The 21,533-nt window shown below is 40.8% G+C and overlaps 1 protein-coding gene across 5 annotated transcripts in view; it reads right to left on the reverse strand.

The window, feature by feature from the left end:
* The window catches only part of UTRN (utrophin), a 500,711-nt gene that overhangs the window by 430,442 nt on the left and 48,736 nt on the right, over positions 1 to 21,533 (reverse strand). For 2 of the 5 annotated variants that reach the window (XM_004752760.3, XM_004752756.3), the window contains exon 1: positions 15,499 to 16,697. The exons of the other annotated variants lie outside the window; for them this stretch is intronic. In XM_004752760.3, coding sequence (XP_004752817.2) covers positions 15,499 to 15,592 — 94 coding nt within the window. In that variant the 5' untranslated portion in view covers positions 15,593 to 16,697. Of the gene's footprint in view, positions 1 to 15,498; positions 16,698 to 21,533 lie in introns of those variants that run through there. 5 annotated transcript variants of the gene reach the window in all.

Raw genomic sequence — 21,533 nt, forward strand, 5'->3', positions numbered from 1 at the left:
AAGTGAAATAACGCCCTGATTGACAAACCAGCGGAGGCGCAAGCCAAAAAATTTCCCAAAGCCTTAATACTATCTCAAAAACAAGGACAAAATTAGAAAAGCAATAGATGAAGATTCTTTTTTTCTTCCTAACATTCGTCAGTCCCTATGTGGAGAAAGCCACAAGATGAAAAACCAGGCTTTCTGACACTGAGCAAGCCAGAGTCAGTCCAGGATGTGAAGGAAGTGAGCAGGAAAGTCACATTAGGTGGGGACACTGAAAGCCCTCCTGCTGTGGCTTTAATCCCATCATGTTGTCCAGCAACTAACTAACTATCTCTCTCTCTCTCTCTCTCTCTCTCTCGGAACTCCTTGGGCAACAGCATAAACACAGGATTTACTTGTCCAAGGCTGTCTCTTGAACCAGTGAAACTAAACTCATCTACTTTCTATACAACCAGGTCTTCAAAAGATTTCTATTCTTCTGGCCTGATTTTTGCTCTTCTCTCATCAAGGTCAAACAAAAGGGTCAAGATCAAAGGAAAAGTTGGCTAAGGTCTTGGGTTTTCCGTAGAAGCAGACACTGAGAAAAGGATTCATATATATAAGAACCCCCAATCCTTGAACAACTTGAACTTGAGTGCTCAAGATGCCAACCCCCTGCAGAGTTGAAAATCCGCATGTAATTTTGACGCCCAAAAAATACTTAACAGGGGCCCCTGGGTGGCTCAGTGGGTTAAAGCCTCTGCCTTTAGCTCAGGTCATGGTCTCAGGGTCCTGGGATCGAGCCCCACATCGGGATCTCTGCTCAGCAGGGAGCCTGCTTCTCTCTCTCTCTCTGCCTGCCTCTCTACCTACTGTGATCTCTGTCTGTCAAATAAATAAATAAAATCTTAAAAAAAAAAAAAAAAGCTTAACAGAATAGCCCTACTGTTGATTGGAAGCCTCACCAATAACATAAAGTTGTAATTAACACATTCTTTGTATTTTATATATATTATATATTGTACTCTTACAATAGAATAGGCTAGTGAAAAGCAAATGTTAAAAAAATCATAAGGAAGAGAAGATATGTTTACAATATTGTACTGTACATACTGGGAAAAAATCTGCATATAAGCAGATCCATGAAGGTCAAACCTATGTTGTTCAAGGTCAACTACAGTTCATTTTGGAGGTGATCCCAAAAAACACTGGGTGGGGAATGAAGAAATTAGCCAGGAAAGGAAAAGTAACTAATAAAAATGTCATTTTCAAGCAAATTACCACTGAATCATAATCCAACTGGGAACTCAGAGAACCTCAGGGTGAAATGCTCATCTCAAAGGCAAGCTCACCTGAGATACAACAAGAGAGAAGGGATTTATATTTGAGCACTCACTGGCTGTTGGCAGCTGGCAGAGGGCAGGCATTTCCTGCCAATCCTGGCTGTGAGCTTTTCCAGCCAGAGAATGCCCTTGGCAAAGGAATGCCAGCGACTGGTTGGAGGGCCCTAGGCCCTGAAGTGCTAAAAGCCAGGAATATGGGCGAGGCACCCACTGCCTCCCACAGCAAAGATTAGGATTATTTCCAAAAGGGTAAACCAGAGGCCACCACATTAGTTAGGGGATACATCACAGAACACAAAGTTGAGCTCTCCTCCACAAAATTATCCTTCAAAAAGGAGGGACCCCACCTATATTTAAACCCTGAAAGTTCTATTATTATGGGACACTGTCAATTACTGTGTCTTAATCTGAAATCACAAAGGACTGTTTGGTTAAAACACAATAATCTGAAAGAACCTTGACCATTTATGTTCAACTTGGACGCTATTAGAGGTCAAGCAAAGAAATTTAACCGGAGTTGGCTATTGAGGGCATGACTTTTCAACCTCAAGTGGTGGATGGTAAAGCAACTCAAAAGAGGGCAGGGAGAAAGGAGGTTGGGGGAGAACTAGTCAACCAAAACCACTACCAGAACCTTCGGATGGGGCAACACAAGTAAAGAAACAGAGGAAATGCTCGTCCTGAGTAGTACTTACAGAAATTGAGCATAAAATAGTACATGGAATTCACAGCTGAATACTGGCTGGATCTCAAAGTTACTGACATATTTATACACAACTGATGGCATTAAACTTAACAACGTCCTTCTAGAAAGCATTTAGTAATAGAAGTCAGAAACCCTTGTCCCAGAAATTCTTTTTCTAGAAACTTATCAGAAATAACCAAAACAAAGAATGATACCAACAACAATGATAGGAATAGCAAATATTTACGCAGCACTCACGAGAGCCGTGCCAGGCTCTTCTAAGTGTTTTATATCAGGAGTTCTCAACTGGGAACGGCTTTGCCCCCTAGGAGACACTTGACAATTTTTGGAGACATTTTTGTTTATCAAAACTGGTGGACAGAGGCCAGGGATGCCGTGGGACATCTACAAGGCACAGAACAACTCCCACGGCAAGATTCATCTGCCCAAAGTGGCAGGAGGACTGTGTCTGAGAAACCCTGTTTTATATCTATTCACCATAGTATACTTCATGACAATCTTAGGGTTTTTTTTTTTTTAAGATTTTATTTATTTATTTGACAGAGATCACAAGTAGGCAGAGAGACAGGCAGAGAGAAAAAGGAGGAAGCAGGCTCCCTGCTGAACAGAGAGCCTGATGTGGGGCTCGATCCTAGGACTCTGGGATCATGACCCAAGCCGAAGGCAGAGGCTTTAACCCACTGAGCCACCCAGGCGCCACCCCTTAGGGTGTTTTTAGTCCTACCATGTTACAGATCAATAAAGATCATTTTCACTCATCATTATCCATAATGTTGAAAAACTAGGAATAAACTGAATACCAAAAAACAGGGAGTTAAATAAATTATAGTAAACAAACTAATAGAAGCTGAAGAATACCTATCAATAATATAAAACTGCAATACCAGAATAAAAAATTAGGAGTATGTTATAATTATTTTAAGGTATGAATATGGAGACTAAATGGGAAGATAAGATATTAAAGTTACTACTGTGGTAACAGGGTAGAAATAGGAATGATTTTTTTTTCCTTTTTTCTAACATTCTTTGATATGACTTGGATTTTTAAAACAAAAAACACTCAACACTGGAGATAAGAAATTTGGAATTTTCTTTAAAGGATGATCTTTTTAATGAAATAAGGGATATCTTATTTTATTTGAAGATTTATTTTTAAGTAATCACTACACCTGATGTGGAGCTCGAACTTACTACCCTGAGATCAAGAGCTGCATGTTCTATCCATTAGCCAGCCAGGCGCCCCAGGAATACCTTATCTTAACAACACAAGAGTTAAAAAGCTAAGAAGACAGTTAACTATCAAGAAAAGAGAAGGATTTCCATGGAACAGCAACAAGTGTTAGTGCTTTAAATTCTGAAGATGCAATATGACTGAATGAATACCTATATTTTATATCTACCACTCTTTCCTTCAGTTATTTCATGGCTTACTATCACCTAAAGAGAATGAATGAAAAGAATCAAACTTTAATTCAGCTAAGTCTGATTCATTTTAGTAACTCTATTATAAGTGATAATTTAAATTATTTTAATGTATTAACAATTGTAGCAATATTAGTAGTAGTAACATTATTGTTGTTGCCATTATTAGCAACATGTATTGAATGTCTCCTACATAGGATTACTATGTAATCTAATTCCACAACATCCATATAAAGTGAATGCTTTTATGATCCCCATGTTTCAGTGGAGGCCAAAAACACTTAAAATTAAGCAACTTGCTCAGGGCTCCCAAGGTTATTAAATGGAAGTCGCTGGATTGAAATTCAAGGCAGTCTGACTCTAAAGCCTGGGGACAAACTGGGGTTGAGGGAAAAATAGGCTCTACCCTTCCTCTACTCCATCAGCAATGGACTGATTATAGCTGATAAGCTGATACCCACCCTTACTAATTGTGTGGGTAGACCTAACAATGATTTAACCAATCTTTATCTCACATTTAGATTTTTTTCTTTAAGATTTTATTTATCTATTTGACAGAGAGAGAGAGAGATCACAAGTAGGCAGAGAGGGGTGGGGAGGAAGCAGGCTCCCCGCCGAGCAGAAAGCCCAATGCAGGTCTCGATCCCAGGACCCTGAGATCATGACCGGAGCTGAAGGCAGAGGCTTAACCCACTGAGCCACCCAGGCACCCCACATTTATATATTTTAAAATTATTTTTATAATAATCAATGGCTATTGACAAATATTTGCCAAAACTGCTGACAGGATTCAAAGAAGAAAATAATAAGGTTGTCAAGAATTTCCGCCGGAAGCCCCATGATCAATAACTCTAACATGGGGGGATTTCAGTTGATCCTCATGTCCCACTGCATATTCAGTTCTTAAGGACTCAGGGATTAAAAAAATAAGTCTATATGCTGTCAATAGGAAAATGGATACCTTAGATAAGTAACAGGACTGCCTCTGTAAACAACTTAAGCATCTGTTTCCAGAATGCTGAAGAGGCATAGATAGGAAGGTTAACTATAAAATATTCATAGATATTAAATTGTTGGGCTTACAGGTCTCTAGTCTCCCCAGAGCATATATTATGAAATGAAGTCACTGAAAACAAAATGCTGTGATCTGCGGAGATCCCTAAAGCACAGATTAACTTCACAAATGAGAGGGATCAGGATACTAATAACATATCATCATGAGGAAATGAGGGGAACTTGGCATAAGCCAAAGTAACAGGGTCCTACCCTGGCTGAACCATGATCAACTCAAAGCAGGCTACAGGGGGGTGGGAGGAGGCCCTGAGGAACAACTGGTCTCCAATTCCACACCTACAGGCTGTCCTCCCAGTCTCCGGTTTCAGGGCACTGAGATGTCAGAAGACAGCAGGTGAGGAAAATGGAAAATCCCCTCTGCGGAAGAGTCCTTATGTATGTGCTCTGACAAACTGTGAGTAAATCTTATCATCCAAAGTAGAGCCCTATTCATAACACATGTGGCGATTTCACTGGAGAAAAGAATCCCGATGTAAAAAGAATCTTAGCTGTATGTTTTTAAACACAGCAGAAATTAATCACTGAAATGAAGGAAGATACCAACAACTATCATAATGACAGCAAATATTTCCTTAGCACTTACGAGAGCAGGAACAGGCGGCTCTAAATGCTTTGTCAGGGGCTTTCCACTGGGAGAGATCTTATGAGACATGTGGCAATGCCAAGAGACATTTTTAGGGCATTTAGACATTAGTAGGATTGATGGACATATTTACCAGCCATCACCCCTTCTTATTAATTGGACATCTATCTGATAGGTTTGGGCTGTTCTCCTAAGTTGTTAAATATTTTAAATAGTAACACTGCCTGAATATACTATGAGTAGATAAAACAAATATCCTATCTAACAAAACCTGAGGTGTCAATATTTTTATTAATATGGAGTACTTCAAATATATTAACCAAATGTCAGTCTTTGACAATAACGTTTCCCTCTTCTAGATCCCAGAAGACCGACACCTAAAAAATCTGTTTCATAATCACAGCAACTGGCCCTTTTGCTTTTTTGTGAATATACTTACAACTGTGATAGCAGGTAAGAATTGATACATGGGGCGCCTGGGTGACTCTGTCGGTTAAGCATCTGTCTTCGGCTCAAGTCATGATGCCAGAGTCCTGGGATCAAGGCCCGGTAGCAGGCTCCCTGCTCAGCATGGGGTTTCTTTTCCCTCCCCCTCTACCCATCCCCACTGCTCATTCATGCTCGCTCTCCCTCCCTCTCTCTTTCAAATAAACAGATAAAATCTTTTTTAAAAATTCAAATGCAAAACCCTAACCTTGGTTGGAAGACTTGGTACATGTGTTATAAACACTATTTCATCTCTTAATCTATAAACTTTTAACAGTAACTCTTATGGAGGCCTTTGATTAATGAGACACAGTGAATGCAACATAGTAACATAAGATGCCAATCAGGGAAGAAAGAAGAAACTGGGTGAGGGACATAGTGGAACTCTGCGTACCTTCTGCTTTTACATCTCTACAAATGTAAAACTACCCTAAAAGTTTATTTCAAACAAGGTAAAAATAAAAATAATCACATACAGTCTATTTTCATGGGCAGAAAAAGAAGAGAAGCGAATTCTGGTCCATCCCTATTATATCTTCAGTCTGGCATTCTGTTGATTTATAAAACAAAGAAAAGAGGTCGAGAATCATTTGTGTGGCTTTGACTGTGCTGGGTTCCACAGGCTTTCCCTAGGTCTCTGAATGCAATTCTAATTCATTCAACAACAACAACAGCAACAAAAGAAATATCTGAGCAACAAAAAAGTACTGAGAGCTGAGGCAGGTCTGCGGATGCAAAGACAAAGCAGCAGAGCGCCTGTCTTCAAGGTCACAGTCTAAAGCGGAGGTTCTCAAGCTCGGTTCTCAAGCAGGCACAGAGACCGCTTGAAGAGGTGAGAACACCGGTTTCCAGGCGACACCCTACAGGGACAGACCCCGCTTTCAAAAACACTGATCGATAAAACCTGTCATAAAAAGGAACACATCCAGGAATCCCTGATTTGATCTCAGGACAGAAGCTGTGGGAGCAGAGGAGTGGGGCGTCCAACCCATACCTCAAGGTCACAAAAGAATTCCTGGAAAAGAAGTGAATTGTTGATCACTTAATAGCAGCGTAAACCTTGAGGTCACACCCTGCCTACAGGAGGGATGGCACAGTACCAACAACAGGTACACTGCTCCAGAAAGTCACTGAACACTGGTCACAAAGTCCCCACCTCCAGCCGCTGGAAAGCAGCGATGCACAGGACCTAACTCAGGCTCCTCCAAGGCTAGAGAAAGGGGCTCTGTCTCACTTCAGTGGGGTCTGACAAAATATGCGGACAGGATTTTAGAGCCTGAAAGGGTGCTGCAGCCCAGAAAACCAAACGGCCTCCCCTTACCCTGTCTTGCCATTTCACGGAAAAAGCTTTTTCACAAGGTAATGGTTTCTCACTTCAGCCTATTAGAGGATGCAAAGTCTACGGCCATGTTGACCCAGGCTGCTTGTCTTCGAGGCTGGTTTTTTTTTTCCCCTTTGGGTCTTCTCTATAATCAGCACATCTCATTATCGTCACTGTGTTGATATTTAGCAGCCCTTCACAGATGTCCCTGCCCTGCACACTGCAAGGAACAAATGTCACTTGTCACCTCTGGGCAGTCTGGGGGGTATCATGCAGAGGTCCTGAGCTGCCCATAAGGAGGCTTCAAGCTTCAAACCAGACTTGCAACACCCCAGCAACTACAACAGGACCCAGGAAATAGCAGATCTCTACACGTTCTCTCAATCTTTTATTTTGGGATCCTTCTTTTTTTTTTCCCCCTTCTAATTCTTAGACATGTGGCTCACAGGAGGCTGACAGAAAAGTAAGCAGTATTTGATTTAAGAATATAAGCAGATGAGAAATTTTTAGAAAATTACAAAAAAATCGATGCTGACTTTCTGCCTAATACAAACCCACTATGGTAAGAATTGTTCATCATAAAACACCAGGCACATATTATTTACTGAAGACTTTCAAGTTATGGGAAGTAAACGCCAATTCTTTATTTCAGTAATCAAGAGGTAGATACACCTTCAACATCATTTAATTTTATTTAGATTTTATTACTCTGAGAAATTTTGCAGATTGAGGCCCAGTAACCAATTCAGTGCATACACAGAATACAATCTCAAAGACTTCTTTTTGGGGGGGGGGGTAGTAGTGCACAGTCTTTTGGCCACAAAGTAACTTCTCATCACAAACCATAAGATTCAGGCACGTATTGCATGCAGCACTGGATGTGGTACATAAATAACAAATCTTAGAACACTGAAAAAATAAAATTAAAAAACAAAAACAAATAAGAACATAAGATTCTCCTTGTAACAGCAGAAGAAATAGGTAGGAAGAAGGTGGATAGATAAGAAGGATCCAGTGAGGGGCGCGTGGGTGGCTCAGTGGGTTAAAGCCTTGCCTTTGGCTCAGGTCATGATCCCAGGGTCCTGCGATCAAGCCCCACATTGGGCTCTCTGCTCAGCAGGGAGACTGCTTCTTGCTTCTCTCTGCCTCTCTGCCTACTTGTGATCTCTGTTTGTCAAATAAATAAATAATCTTAAAAAAAAAAAAAATCCAGTGAGAACTGTTTTCTCAACCTACTTGCAAAATAGCCATAACATCCCAGCTTAAAATCTACCCCTACAAAATCCACCATGATCTGTCAAACTCATGAGCAAAGAGAGAATAGAATAGCTGTTTTAAAGCATTTGCATGGCAGAGGTAAAATATTATAAGGATTTTCATTTCATGATGTCTTTCTCCTCTATTCCCAAATGTCCCATAAATCACACACACACACAAACTATGCTTTTCCTTTTCCTGCTGTAATGCTAGTTATTCAGAGTTAGCCATTAAATATTTATTAAAAACTAACTAAACAGTTCTCAGAGCAATGCCAGATCCCAGATTGCACGGGTGGGTTGGAGTTATCTAGAGAGAAAGTGAATCTGCTGGGGAAATAAATTTCTCTATCAAACACAATCCAGGCACTATGAACACCAGAAAGGGAGTTACCGTGTAAACACTGAAGCAGAAGCTAAAGGCACATAATTCAGGAGTAGAACAAGTAAACAGACCAGGTCAAAGCCAGGAGACTCTGGCAGCACTTTCTTAGCTAGGGGCTACTGGGCCAGGAGAAAAGGGTCAGGATTGGCGTACAGGAGGAGCTGTCTCTCAGAGGGCCAAGAAGACTGCTATCTGATGAGACATTTCCATTGATGATATGCAAGTGACCTGGAAGAATGTGTGCAAGATGCTTATCTTACAACCTCTGTGCATTCCAGCCTCTCACACTATCTGGATCAGTGGCATTAAACTGAAATCTATCATGTTTCCAGACCATTATGACAGTTCTCCTCTATTTGGAGAAATAGTCCTCTCTGCGGTCTAAATAAAGCTTTTTTTATATAAGGTACCAAAAGGCAAATAGGTCATACAGCGCAGAATCATATGGGAGGCTGTGTGCCCTTTACCTCTGCTTGCCTTGCTTGCTTGCAAACAATAAAAACCTTTCTGAACAAATGAAAGTGAACTTTGAAACCAGCAAAACATTTCGGGCACCTTGCCACAAAGATACTCTCCAAGCAACTGCAGACCATTTGTTGTCATGCACATAGCTTTATATTTCTTGCCACGTACTGGATCTGCGGTTAAGTGAGTCCAGCATAGAATTACAGCCTTGATGCTATGATGTGAAAAATCACTAACAAATCTAGATTGAAGGATGAGGACAAACTGGTCAATATTCAGTTTGATGATGCATAAACTCATGTCTTATCTCTATTTATTACTCATTTTTCCTGGATTAACTTGAAAGGCTCAACTAACAAAAACAGCCACCATTTGCTATAATCCTTCCTGCAATTTGCCTAGTAATGTGCAAGGAATTTTACATGGATATACCGTTAAAGATGCACAACAGCCTCATTATCACCATTTTGCAAGTGAGGAAACAGACTCAGGATGCAGGATGACTGGGATTCAAGTGTAAGTCCAACTCCACAGCCCCTTCCCAGAAAGTGTATCATGCTCCACAAATAACATGGGAAAATGAGCATCCTATAGATACCCCTGGGATATACCTCCCTAGGAAAGTCATGTTATTGTTAGAGGAAAATGTAATTAAATTGTGAGGGCACCTCAACAATCATGAGTCTCAGCATGGTCTGGGATGATGATGACTGCTACCACACTGAAGGAGACAAGGAAAAAGACAGAATCTAAATCCAAAGACTCAAACTTCTACCTCAGAGATCCAGAAATCAATTCTGTCTTTTAAGCTGGAAGTTAACTGTCTTCAAACTCAAAAGAAATTCAATTAAGTCATTCAAAATCTGCTGTTTTGTAAGAATTTCCTTCAGAATCGGTAGCAGTTTAAAAAACATAGGTAGCCAAAAAACAGGGAAAAAAAGGAGGAGGGGTGCAATGCATGAAAAGGCAATTCATTGAAGAATTTGTCTGAAGAGCCATTAAACATATGCAGGGAACTTCAATTTCACAGGAAGAAAGGAAGGAAGGAGGGAAAGAAGGAAGGTTGAAATGCAAGTTCGGGCACCTGGGTGGCTCAGTCAGTTGAGCATCAGACTCTTCGTTTCAGCTCAGGTCATGATCTCAGGGTCATGAGATCAAGCCCCGGGTAAGTCCATGCTGAGCACGGGGCCTGCTTAAAATCCTCTCTCTCCCTCTCCCTCTGACCCTCCCCGGGGACCCCACTTGTGTGCATATGCGCACTCTCCCATTCTCTCAAGGAAAGCAAATGTAGGAGAACCTGGGTGGTTCAATGGGTTAAAGCCTCTGCTTTCGGCTCCAGTTGTGATCCCAGGACTCTGGGGTTGAGCCCCGCATCGGGCTCTCTGCTTCCCTCTCTCTCTCTGCCTGCCTCTCTTCCTACTTGTGATCTCTGTCTGTCAAATAAATAAATAAAATCTTTAAAAAAAAAAAAAAGCAATTGTAAATTCAAACCTTTATATACTACTTTTCATCTCTCTACACTTCATGGACAGCAATGTAACAGTAACACTTACCTGCCCCCAGTAACTACCTAAATGAACTAAGATACATGTACACATTTCATTACTTACAGCAATTTGTTTTAAGGGGATGCTACTAATGCTGGATGTTTCTGACACTGGTTCAAGAATAAAAACCACATTGCTTGTGGGAACTTGGATATAAAGCTGCACATTTGTATATTCATAGGAAAAGGTGTGGCAGGACAAACAAAACTATTAACAATGGCCATGGATGGGGAAAGGGAATGACAATTTTCTACTCTGTATAATGTTTATTCTGCACTGAATTTTTTTTAGAAAGAAGCTGATTACTTAAGGTTTTTTGTCTTTTTTTTTTTTTAAAGGTGCTTAAATACATTATTAAGAATTACATTTGCAATTGTCAGCAATTAAAAGTATCAATGCGGGGGCGCCTGGGTGGCTCAGTGGGTTAAGCCGCTGCCTTCAGCTCAGGTCATGATCCCAGAGTTCTGGGATCGAGTCCTACATCGGGCTCTCTGCTCAGCAGGGAGCCTGCTTCCTCCTCTCTCTCTCTGCCTGCCTCTCTGCCTACATGTAATCTCTCTCTATCAAATAAATAAATAAAATCTTTAAAAAAAAAAAAAAGAATTACATTTGGGGGTTGCCTGGGTGGCTCAATGGGTTAAAGCCTCTGCATTCGGCTTGGGTCATGATCCCAGGGTCCTGGAATCGAACCCCACGTCGGGCTCTCTGCTCAGCAGCGAGCCTGCCTCCCCCCTCTCACTCTGCCTGCCTCTCTGCCTACTTGTGATCTTTCTCTCTCAAATAAATAAATAAAATCTTAAAAAAAAAAGAATTACATTGGGGACCGAAAATTTCTTAGTAAAATGCCTCTCTAACTTGACAGCCACCTCACTGGGAGCCGCCTTTTCGTTTGCCCAGCTCACTATCCGAGTTTCAATCCTCTGCTTTAGACCAAAAGTTGGACCTGTGTTCCTTTAGTCCTAGATTAAAATTTCACTTTGACACAATGGTAAAACTAGGCTATGACTCATCTTCCTCTGCAGAACAATGAAAGTTCTAGTTCGGTGGGAAAAAACTACTTGAGATGCCAGTGCACTGAACTGTTCAAATCAAGGGCAAAATATTGGGGCAGGATCGAGCAAGTCACTGCCCCCAGATTCTATCAGCGTTCCTCCCAGCCCTTGCTCCTACCAGCCTTTTCGATGGCCCTCCAACCAAACCTGGAATTGGCAAATGTTAGAATAGGAAGCACCTGGTGCCCTCGAAATAAAGGTCAAAAGAACCCAACTGTAACGTGAAACGGATCCAGCACCCATGTCATAAGCATACCTTTCAAATAATGCCAAGGAAAAATACAACAAAAATGATGGCAGGGTGCACAGCGTCAGCTTAAACATATTTTAAGCACCATAATGAACATCATCTTTATTTTCCTATGCCTAGAGTCTAGGCATCAGGCAAAGTTCACCATCAACTGACTAGATTTTTATAATTTTTACAGAACTTATTCTTCGTATTTACCTTGAATGTTCGTACAGTTTGCAAGGTGCTTTAAAATGTTCCCTGGGGAATCTGAACTGTTTGGAGACCTAGCTCAGAGGTTCAGTGACTTACACGGTCAATTATAGGGGGAACAGAGACCCTGGTCCATACCTTGAATGGCTGTTCCATACCATATTAGTCATATATCTGAATTTCACCCCAAATTCTTTTATTTCAAACAACTCACTCGGTCCACCCTTCTTTGTCCAGTTTAACAATTTTCCCTCTCCCCTCTGCAAGTTATATTCCATCTAGTCTTACAAGCCAACAATACATTTTCTCTATAAACATTAAGATCAGCTGAAAATGTATAAGCCCTGAGAAATTTTCCCAGATTAACTTTACTACACTCTGATGCAGTCAACCAGCAAGTCAGGAAGCCCTTAATATCTGGCATAGATAAACACACTCCTTCCTTCCGAATTAACCCTTGCACATGTCCTTCCAGAGAACCTCCTGGTGGTGTCCCCCACCAGCCCCACCTCCACATTCACACATACAGACACCCCAGCCCCTCATGAAGTTCTTGTTCCAAAATTCTCAACCTGCCTTGCTTCATGAAGACACTGCCAACTGCCAGGCTTGTCTCTTGAGAGGGCTGTTCAGTGTGCCCCAAGGTTAGCTGGTTCCCCTATGATCTCCTCCAGGAGCTTCCTCCCAGATGACAGCTGATATTTAGAGGAGCCACAGTCTAATATAACACTCTCCTACATCAGCACCAACTGGAAACCAAGAGATCCGACCCTCTCCCAGCCTTCCTGTTACTCAGAGGAATTGATTCATTCATTCCCACAAACAGATACTAAGCCTCTCCTGCATGCCAGGCACACAGTTAGGGGCTGGGTACAATGGTGACAAAGGTTCCTTCTTGCCCTCTTCCTGGAGCTTTCAGTCTCACAGGGAACACGTAACATTCCCTTGTGCTTCTCCACCTTGAATCTACGGTAGAATCACTCGGGGTTTTTGAAGAGCTACAAAGTCAAGGCCTCAATCTGCTTAAATCAGAACCTCTGGCTGTGGGGCTTCAACACTGGTGATTCTAACATGGAGCCAAGGCTGCGGATATTTTAACCAACTCATCTCAAAAGGAAACGGCTGACATAGAGTCCTGACAGCCACCAAACAAGCAGGAAGGATGGTGAGAAAAGCTGGGCCTCCCAGCATGGCTTCCTGAGCAGGGCAACTTCTAGACATAAATCATCTGTGCATTACTAGATGCCTGCCAGCCATAGAACAGCACCAAATAATTTTTTATGTCACATTTCAAGACTGTTTTTTAACTTTGGTCTCCCTCAATTAGATTATTTTTAACATTTGATCATTTGTACACAGACATCAAGTTTAAGAAAAGGAAAAGAATTATGTCACAAAAGCTTTGGGTTAATATTGTAAAATAAAAATATTCAATATCAAAGACAGACAGATGATAGATACATAGATAGATAGACAGCTATAGAAATTCAGATTTCAACTTACCCTATTTTTTCCCTGTTGTATCTCAGCAGATGGCTGGGAGGCAAGTACACTGGGTTTTCCATTCCAGACCAGACCATAGACCAAAGGATCAGCAATTTCAAAAATAACACTGAATAGCTAATTTTGAGCAAATATGTATCTAAAATTCCCTCTACTGTATATCTTCTTTTTTATTATTCCCTTTAAATTCTGCAACATCTTTTGCATATCAACTCTTTAGAGTCAAAAGTTTAACATAAAACACTTACAGTTTTATTCTTTCTACCTCACTTCAAGTTTGTAAATACAGAATTCACCCCCCAAAAAAAAAATTCATCCCAAATTTTAATGTTATAAAAGCTGCTCTGAAAATCAAAAAAGGCCATGTGGTACAATGAAATAGATCATCCATTAAAAATGTATTTTTTGTATTTTTATTTCTAACAAGAACACTAGAGATCTACGCAGCAAATACAAAAATATTCAGTTCACCAAAAACCAGTGAGAAGAGAGCCTAGGCCTTTGTGGAACTAGAAATCAAGTACACATGGGTTTGCTATTGTTTATTAAAAGAACATGCCTTGAAAATGTTTGTTTCTAATGGTTTCACTTTTCCTAAAGCAACTGGAATGGTCAGAGGGCAGGAGAGAATGCTAGCTAAATGGACCAGAATTCATATTTAAGCTACAGTCTACTCCGTTTAAAGTGTGCTTACTATTTTAAGATTTGTTTGTATTTTTCTCCTGTCGTTTGATTTCACCACCATAGTTACTTGGAGCCCTTCCTTTGCAGCAAGACAAGCCGACTGTGGGGACTATTAATGCCAGAGGAAGAAGATTAACTCAGAGTCCAGAGATATCTTGGAAAGGCCATGATGCCAGACCTTTCCTTTGCAAGGGGTTTTAATTCTGGTCCCTGAACAGTATTTTAATTTTCAGTTGAGAGCATGTTATTCTTTAAGTAAGAGAGAAAAGTAACAGCCAAAGAAATGAGTAATAGCCCGCTGATCTCCTCTTACACTTGGCCAAGAAACCAAACTGACTAAGAAAATAGGGACTGCTCCAACTATTTAGTTTAAACATGCCTACCAGCACTGACCACCTCATTCCCACGGAGTTAGGAAGGAAAACAACAAGAGGTAAAGAGTGATTCCAAAGGGAAGAAACACATATTGCAAAAATTCTAACCAGCCTGAAAGTTTTCCCACAGTGACAACATTCAAGCATGAATGTGAGGTCAAACATACCCATCACTTGAGTTTTGTTCCTTTTTCTCAGAGAGATTATAAGACTGGTACATGAATATATGCATTATACAAGATATGGACCTCTGACCCGATCAGGAAAGCTAGGTCACCCTAGAGGTGAACCCCAATGAGAAACGTCCATGACCACATCCAGCATGAAGTTTTGCATCTCTGTTTCTCCTGGACAGCACAGTACTAAAACAAAAACCCCGTCACTTACGGTCCCCTCTCAAAGTACAAATGTCCTCTTCGCCCTTCGATCAGCTCTACACCACATATTTTAAAAGGGGAAATATCTTTTTAGTCGGTACAATAAAACAGGCAGGTACAGCAGGGATGAGCTCTGTCACCACCCAACAGCACACAGGAAAGTTTACACAATAAATAGGCAAACCACGTAATAACCAACTTTGAAAATACAGGGAGGTAAACTGATGCACATTTGTCACAGTGGATTTATAGACCCCTGAGTGCTTCTTCTAAAGAAGCCAGTAAGGGGTAAACAATCACATTCGAAGAGAAGGATGAAGCAGACCAGTCTAGACAAATGTGGTGCCGGGAAGTGCAAACAGGTCTGTTCCCCTCACCAGGCAGGCCCTGCCTTCGAAGCTCTGCTACTTAACAAATCCCGCTGTTCAGTAAGTGACTAGGAGATCCCTGTCTTTGCTGTCGTCCCCTTTTCTAAACCTCCCGGGCTGGGAATCATGCCTGCGGACAGACTTACCTAGTAACTGCTTGCAGGCCTGGAGAGCTCCTGGCCCTGGAAAGTCAAGTCTGCACTTTTTCCAACGAAACGGGGAGGCTGCCGGGCCGCTCATCACCTGCAAGTGCTTGAGTGACGAGGGAAAAAACGATGCAGGGGAAGTGGACAACAAAAGCAGCCTGCGAACTGCACACTGGGATGTCCTGTTTTGGGGTGGCTTTTATTTTTCCCATGAGAGGATCTGACTAAACCGAACCCAGCCTCTTCTGCACACCAGACAGGAAGTTACACTTAGCAGTCCTTAGGTCGTTTTTTTTTATTACGGTTGTTGTTGTTGTCTTGTGTTTTTTTCTTTCTTTCTTTTTAATTGTCACAACTCAGGGCCTTTGAATGTTTCTAATCTACTACAAGGAGATTATAACTTTGCTTCCTGTTTTGACAGTGTTGGCTGGTAAGGGACACCTCCACCCACCTCCCTACCTACTGTGGATATATAAATAGAGGCATTTGCCCTGGGTGCCCAATGGGGCTGAAGAGTTTGGTTACATATTAACTATACTTCAAAGAATAAATTGGACTTGTTATTTTCCTTTAATATGCATATATACCTTGGAAAAATGAAATTCAAAAGCATTTCTGCTTAATCCCTTACACACTACTATTGTGGGGGAAAAAATAAGCTTCACTACATAGAGTATAAAATAAGAAGTAAAACTTTTGACTCATATTTTCCAGTCTATCTGATTCTGTGTATGTGCTGGGTTCTCTTGCTCTGCACAGGTTATCCACACACAACAAGTGAGAAAAATCATGACCCATAGTACCTCGCCCTCTTCTTTCTCTCTTCTTTCTCTCCCTCCTGCTTTGAAATAGAAACTTTTCACTTAGAAGCAAAGATTTTCCTATTCTGTGGAATATGTATCTTTGCCAGAGTACACAGGGGCTTAAGGTAAAAGCCATCTCTGTCCCCACTACTGGCTAAGGTATGATCAAGAGAACTTGCCAGGACTTGCCCCACTCTCCTCCTCCTTATCTCTGTGTGTTTCCTAGATTAGAAGCTGTAGGACTCCGGCAAAATACTTTCTAATACAATCTCCAAATCTGTAAAATGGGAGTAGCGGCCCCACCTGTTTCCTCGGATTGTTTTGAGGAGAAAGCCGCCAAAGGCACAGTGCCACAGACCATGCCATATGGTCAAAGCCCAGTTCTTTTCTTTTTTTTTTTTTTTTTTAAACACAGATTTTATTTGAGAGAGAGAGAGAGAGAGAGAGAGACTGCACTGTGGGGGCGGGATGGGGGCGGGGCAGAGGGAGAAGCAAATTCCACACAGAGCAGGGAGCCGGACGCAGGCCTCCGTGCCAGGATCCTGGGATCATGACCTGAGCCAGAGGAAGACGCTTAACCGACTGAGCCATCCAAGTGCCAATTCTTTTTGGTAAGAGCTTTATTGACATATAATTCACACGGTATGTAATTAACCCACTTAAAGGACCAAATTCCAGGATTATTACTATAGTCCCAGAGTTAAATGTATCCATCACCACAATGCATTTCAGGACACTTTCACCACCCCAAAAAGCAGTCTCTCTCTGTTTTCTCCCCCACTGGCCAGCCCTGGACAACCATGAAAATCTACTTTTAGGTCACTATAGGCTTTCCTTCCCTGAACATTTCATATAAATAAATTCATAGCATATGTGGACTTTTGTGACAGGCTTCTTCGATTTAGTATGTTTTCAAAGTTCATCTACATTGTAGCATGTATCATTACATCATGTCTCTTGATGGTTGGATGATATTCCATTGTATCAATACCCCACATTTTATTTATTCATTCATTAGATGATGGACATTTGGGTTGTATTTAACCTTTGGCTAATATGAATAATGCTGCGATGAGCATTCACGAACACATTTTTACGTTGATGTGTTTTCAATTCTCTCTATGACTGCTAGGTCATGAAGTAACTCCGTGGTTAACATTTTGGAAGAACCAGCAGAGGTTCTGTTGGTTAGGAAAACCACAGTTTTCCAAAGTGGCTACACCACCCTACATTCCCACCAGCTGTGTATGAAGGTTCCAGGTTACCCACGTAGTAATCAACACTTATTATTATCTGCCTTTTTAATTACAGCCATCCTAGTCCGTATGAACGGACATCTCACTGTGGTTTGATATGCACTTCCCTGGTGGTTACCAAAGCGTAATTTTATCAGCGGTCCAAAAACATCTCCATTCTGTAGGCAGGACTCAAAACTCAAAATACAGAACTACCAGTAAAGCATGGGGACGACTTAAAATGGATACTGGCTACAGTGTGGAAACGAGACCGTATGGTGTCTGGCTTGAACGGTGGCTATTTTCCAACCAGTATGAAAAAGTGTCAACATTTTTAACTGGCACAGCTGTATGGGTTCATACCAGCTAAATAAATGCTGCCCTTTGAATCACATCTCCAGTAAGAAGTTGCTAGAGCAGCTGGCCCTTCTTTCTCTACCAAAGGGCTGCTCAAGAAAACATTTACGATGAAATTCTCAAGGTAAATATGATATTTCAATAATTGGCAAATCATTCTTTCCTTTTGTCTTTCCATCTGTGTCTTCCTCTTAAGTACAAATAGACTCAGGGGTGTCTGGGTGGCTCAGTCAGTTAAGTGTCCTACTCTTGGTTTTGGCCCTAGGTCACAGGATGGAGCCCCATGTGGGGCTCCTTGATCAGCAGAGAGTCTGCTGGAGAGTTTCTCTCTCCCTCTTCCTCTGCCCCTACCCCCCCCCAGCTCACTCACTCACACACACACACACACACACACACACTATCTCTCTCTCTAAAGTAAAATAAGCAAAATCTAAAAAATAATAATAATAAGCAAACAGAATCAACTAAAGCAGCCTCTGAATAGCCCTAATTATGTATAAGAAGACATTCTAGACCAGGTATGGCTCACAACTGAGAATCTCACAAATTTTGAAGGGAGCCAAGAAGAACAGGTCAGGATCTAGATACTAGCAATATTTTCCCCTTACCTCTTAAAAATGGGATTTTGGTCAGAAAGATATATGCACCCCTAAGCTTATCACAGTATTATTTAAAATAGCCAAATATGGAAGCAATCTAAGGATCCCTCGATAAAGAAATGGATAAAGAAGCTGTGGCATATATAGATATATCATATCTATACTACTCAGTCCTAAGAAAGAATGAGATCTTGCCATCCACAGCCACACAGAGGGACCTGGAAGGTATTATGCTGAGTGAAATACATCAGACAGAGACAGATAAATTCCGTATGATTTCATTTATACGTGGAGCTAAGAAACCAAACAAACAAATAGAAACAGACTCATAAATACAGAGAACAAACCTGTGATTGCCAGAGGGGAGCAGGTGGGGTGGTAGGAAAATTAGGCCAAGGGGATTAAGAAGTACAAACTTTCAGTTATAAAATCAATAAGTCACAGAAATGAAAAGTACAGGATAGGGAATACAATCAATAACAGTGTCATAACTTTGTATGACGACTGATGGTAACTATACTTACCAATAGCAAGCATGGCATAACATACACAATTATCTAATCACACTATGTTGTAGACCTGAAACTAATGTAACAGTGTGTATCATCCATACTTCAAGTAAAAAGGAAATGTGATATGGGGAGGACAGTAATTATTCTAATTCAAAGGAATTATCCGATCTAATTCAAAGAATTACCTAATTTTAAATTCAAAAGCTCTAACTTAAAGAGGTCATTGGGTTTTTTCTAAAGCAAAGAGATTATCTAATCTTATTCAGAGGAATTACAGTTTTTTTCAGACTTCATGTTCCATTTGAACAAATTCATGTACAATGATGTTAACTATCTCTTTCCTAAAACAACCTATTTTAGGATTTTCATTCTCTTGATCCCTATAAAAAGAAAAATGAACAAAATAAAACCTATATAAAATATGACAAAGAAAATACAAAAATGCCATAAGCTTTAAAAATAACTTTTTTCTTTATTTTCCAATATAAGACCTCAAGCCTTACAACATATATTAATAACATGATTCATCCCTCTCCTAAGAAATTTTCCATTTCCCAAGGCAGCTCTATGTAATCCATTGTTTTAGTTATTTCTTGGCCTACAGCTAACTATGAAACTAGCCGCTGAACTTTCCTATGTCAAATAGAACTTTCCATTGTGGGAAATATCTAAAACATTCATATTAAGCTAAGTGAAAATGTCATCATAGCTCAGGAGCAAATATGGCCTGTGTCATCTAGTACAACTTCTAAAGTAGGTTCCATACAAGAAAAGCAAACCATTGATCAAACACAAGCACAAAGCCTCTATCAGAGTTGCTATAAAAACTTGATGGTGAACAAAATCAGAAGCAACGATCAGCTTATCAAAGGCATCTGAAAGTTCTTCTAAAAAGATCTAACAGGGGGCACTTTTTAAAATTGTTTTGTAATATGAGAACCCACTCTATCCACAGACCCTTTCTGCTAGATTACACGTTGACCTCATTTCTAGTTCTTAGGAAATCAATAGACCATTTATGTTGCAAGTATCTGTTGAGGGTATGCACTTTCTTATTCAATCTAGTGTTGACAGCAATAATCAAATTTGGTACATACCACTAGCTCCATTATAGTTCAACAGCAACTGGCTGCCAGCCTAGGTCTACTGTCTCATAGAAAAGGAAAGAAAGGATTGGACTGGAGAGAGAATCACAGAACGAATCAGCTGAAATTCCAGGAGGTGGTATAGAAGCAAGACAGCCACTGGGAGACTAAACTCTCTCTATGGGGAAGGCACACGCCCAGCAGCTTCCACAAGGTCAGGCACTGGTGAGCTGACCTTGCTGTGGAAGGCACACATTTTCTTCAACCTTTCTGTTATCTACAAACCATCTTGGCTTTGAACATCTCATTGTAATGGTCAGTCCTAACTAATGAACCTACATCCAACCTTGCAAAGCAGCAGACAAAATCTAGTGACAAACACACTGTCCAACACCAGGAAGACCAAGTACAAGTGAACACTGACATTAGAGCACTTCCTGAGAATTCTCTAGACACTACTGGCTTCAATGAGTAATTCTTCCACGTGCACTTGGGCTAGAATCAAACATTTTTCTCAGATCACAAAATGCTAAATTAATCTTCTTATGATAAAAACAAGGTCAGCTTTAAAAATAATTAGAGAGGGGGCACCTGGGTGGCTCAGTGTTGGTTAAGCCTCTGCCTTTGGCTCACGTCATGATCCTGGGATCGAGTACCACATCGGGCTCTCTGCTTTGCGGGGAGCCTGCTTCCTCCTCTCTCTCTCTGCCTGCCTCTCTGCCTACTTGTGATCTCTCTCTCTGTCAAATAAATAAAATCTTTAAAAAAAAATTAGAGAGGGAGAAGATCTGACTTTGAAATTTTACTGGACTTTCTATTACAGATGTTGAATCTCCAAGAAAACCATGCTCCAACTAATAGATATTCTCCACATAAAAGCAGCAGGGATGATGACGTCATGTCCTGGTATGACGAGCAACTGTTTTTCTCTATCGTAGAACCTGAAACAATTTCAGATTTACCAAAAAAGGTGTAAAAATAGTACCAAGAGTTCTCATATTCCCCTCACCTAGCCTCCCCAGATATTACCATATTACATAACCAGAAGATGACTGTCAAACCAGACAATTAGCCCTTATGCAACACTACGAACTACCCCACAGGTCATGTCCAAATTTCTCCACTGTCCTCTTTTCCTAGGGATTCGTGATTCAGTCCAAGATCCTGCACACAAGCAGCATTTCAAACATCTAGGCTGTGTCCTTTTCAATAAATCATGCAGCATCCCATGAACATTTCTGATCTCTTCAAGAGAGATCATATCTTCTCAAGCTAATGAGGAGGTGTCATCGTTAACTGAGGAGTCTTCCCAGCTGGGAATGTTCTTTTCTTCCACAAGTCTCTTCATATTTACTCTGTCAGTCTTATCAACCTTACCATGTAAACATAAGGTCACACAGAGCTTCACAACCCCTTTTCAAAACCCTTAAACCAGTTGTTTCAC

The sequence above is a fragment of the Mustela putorius genome, unplaced genomic scaffold (assembly GCF_011764305.1).
Source record: "Mustela putorius furo isolate JIRA1106 unplaced genomic scaffold, ASM1176430v1.1 tig00003863_pilon_pilon_pilon, whole genome shotgun sequence".
Lineage (NCBI taxonomy): Eukaryota > Metazoa > Chordata > Mammalia > Carnivora > Mustelidae > Mustela > Mustela putorius.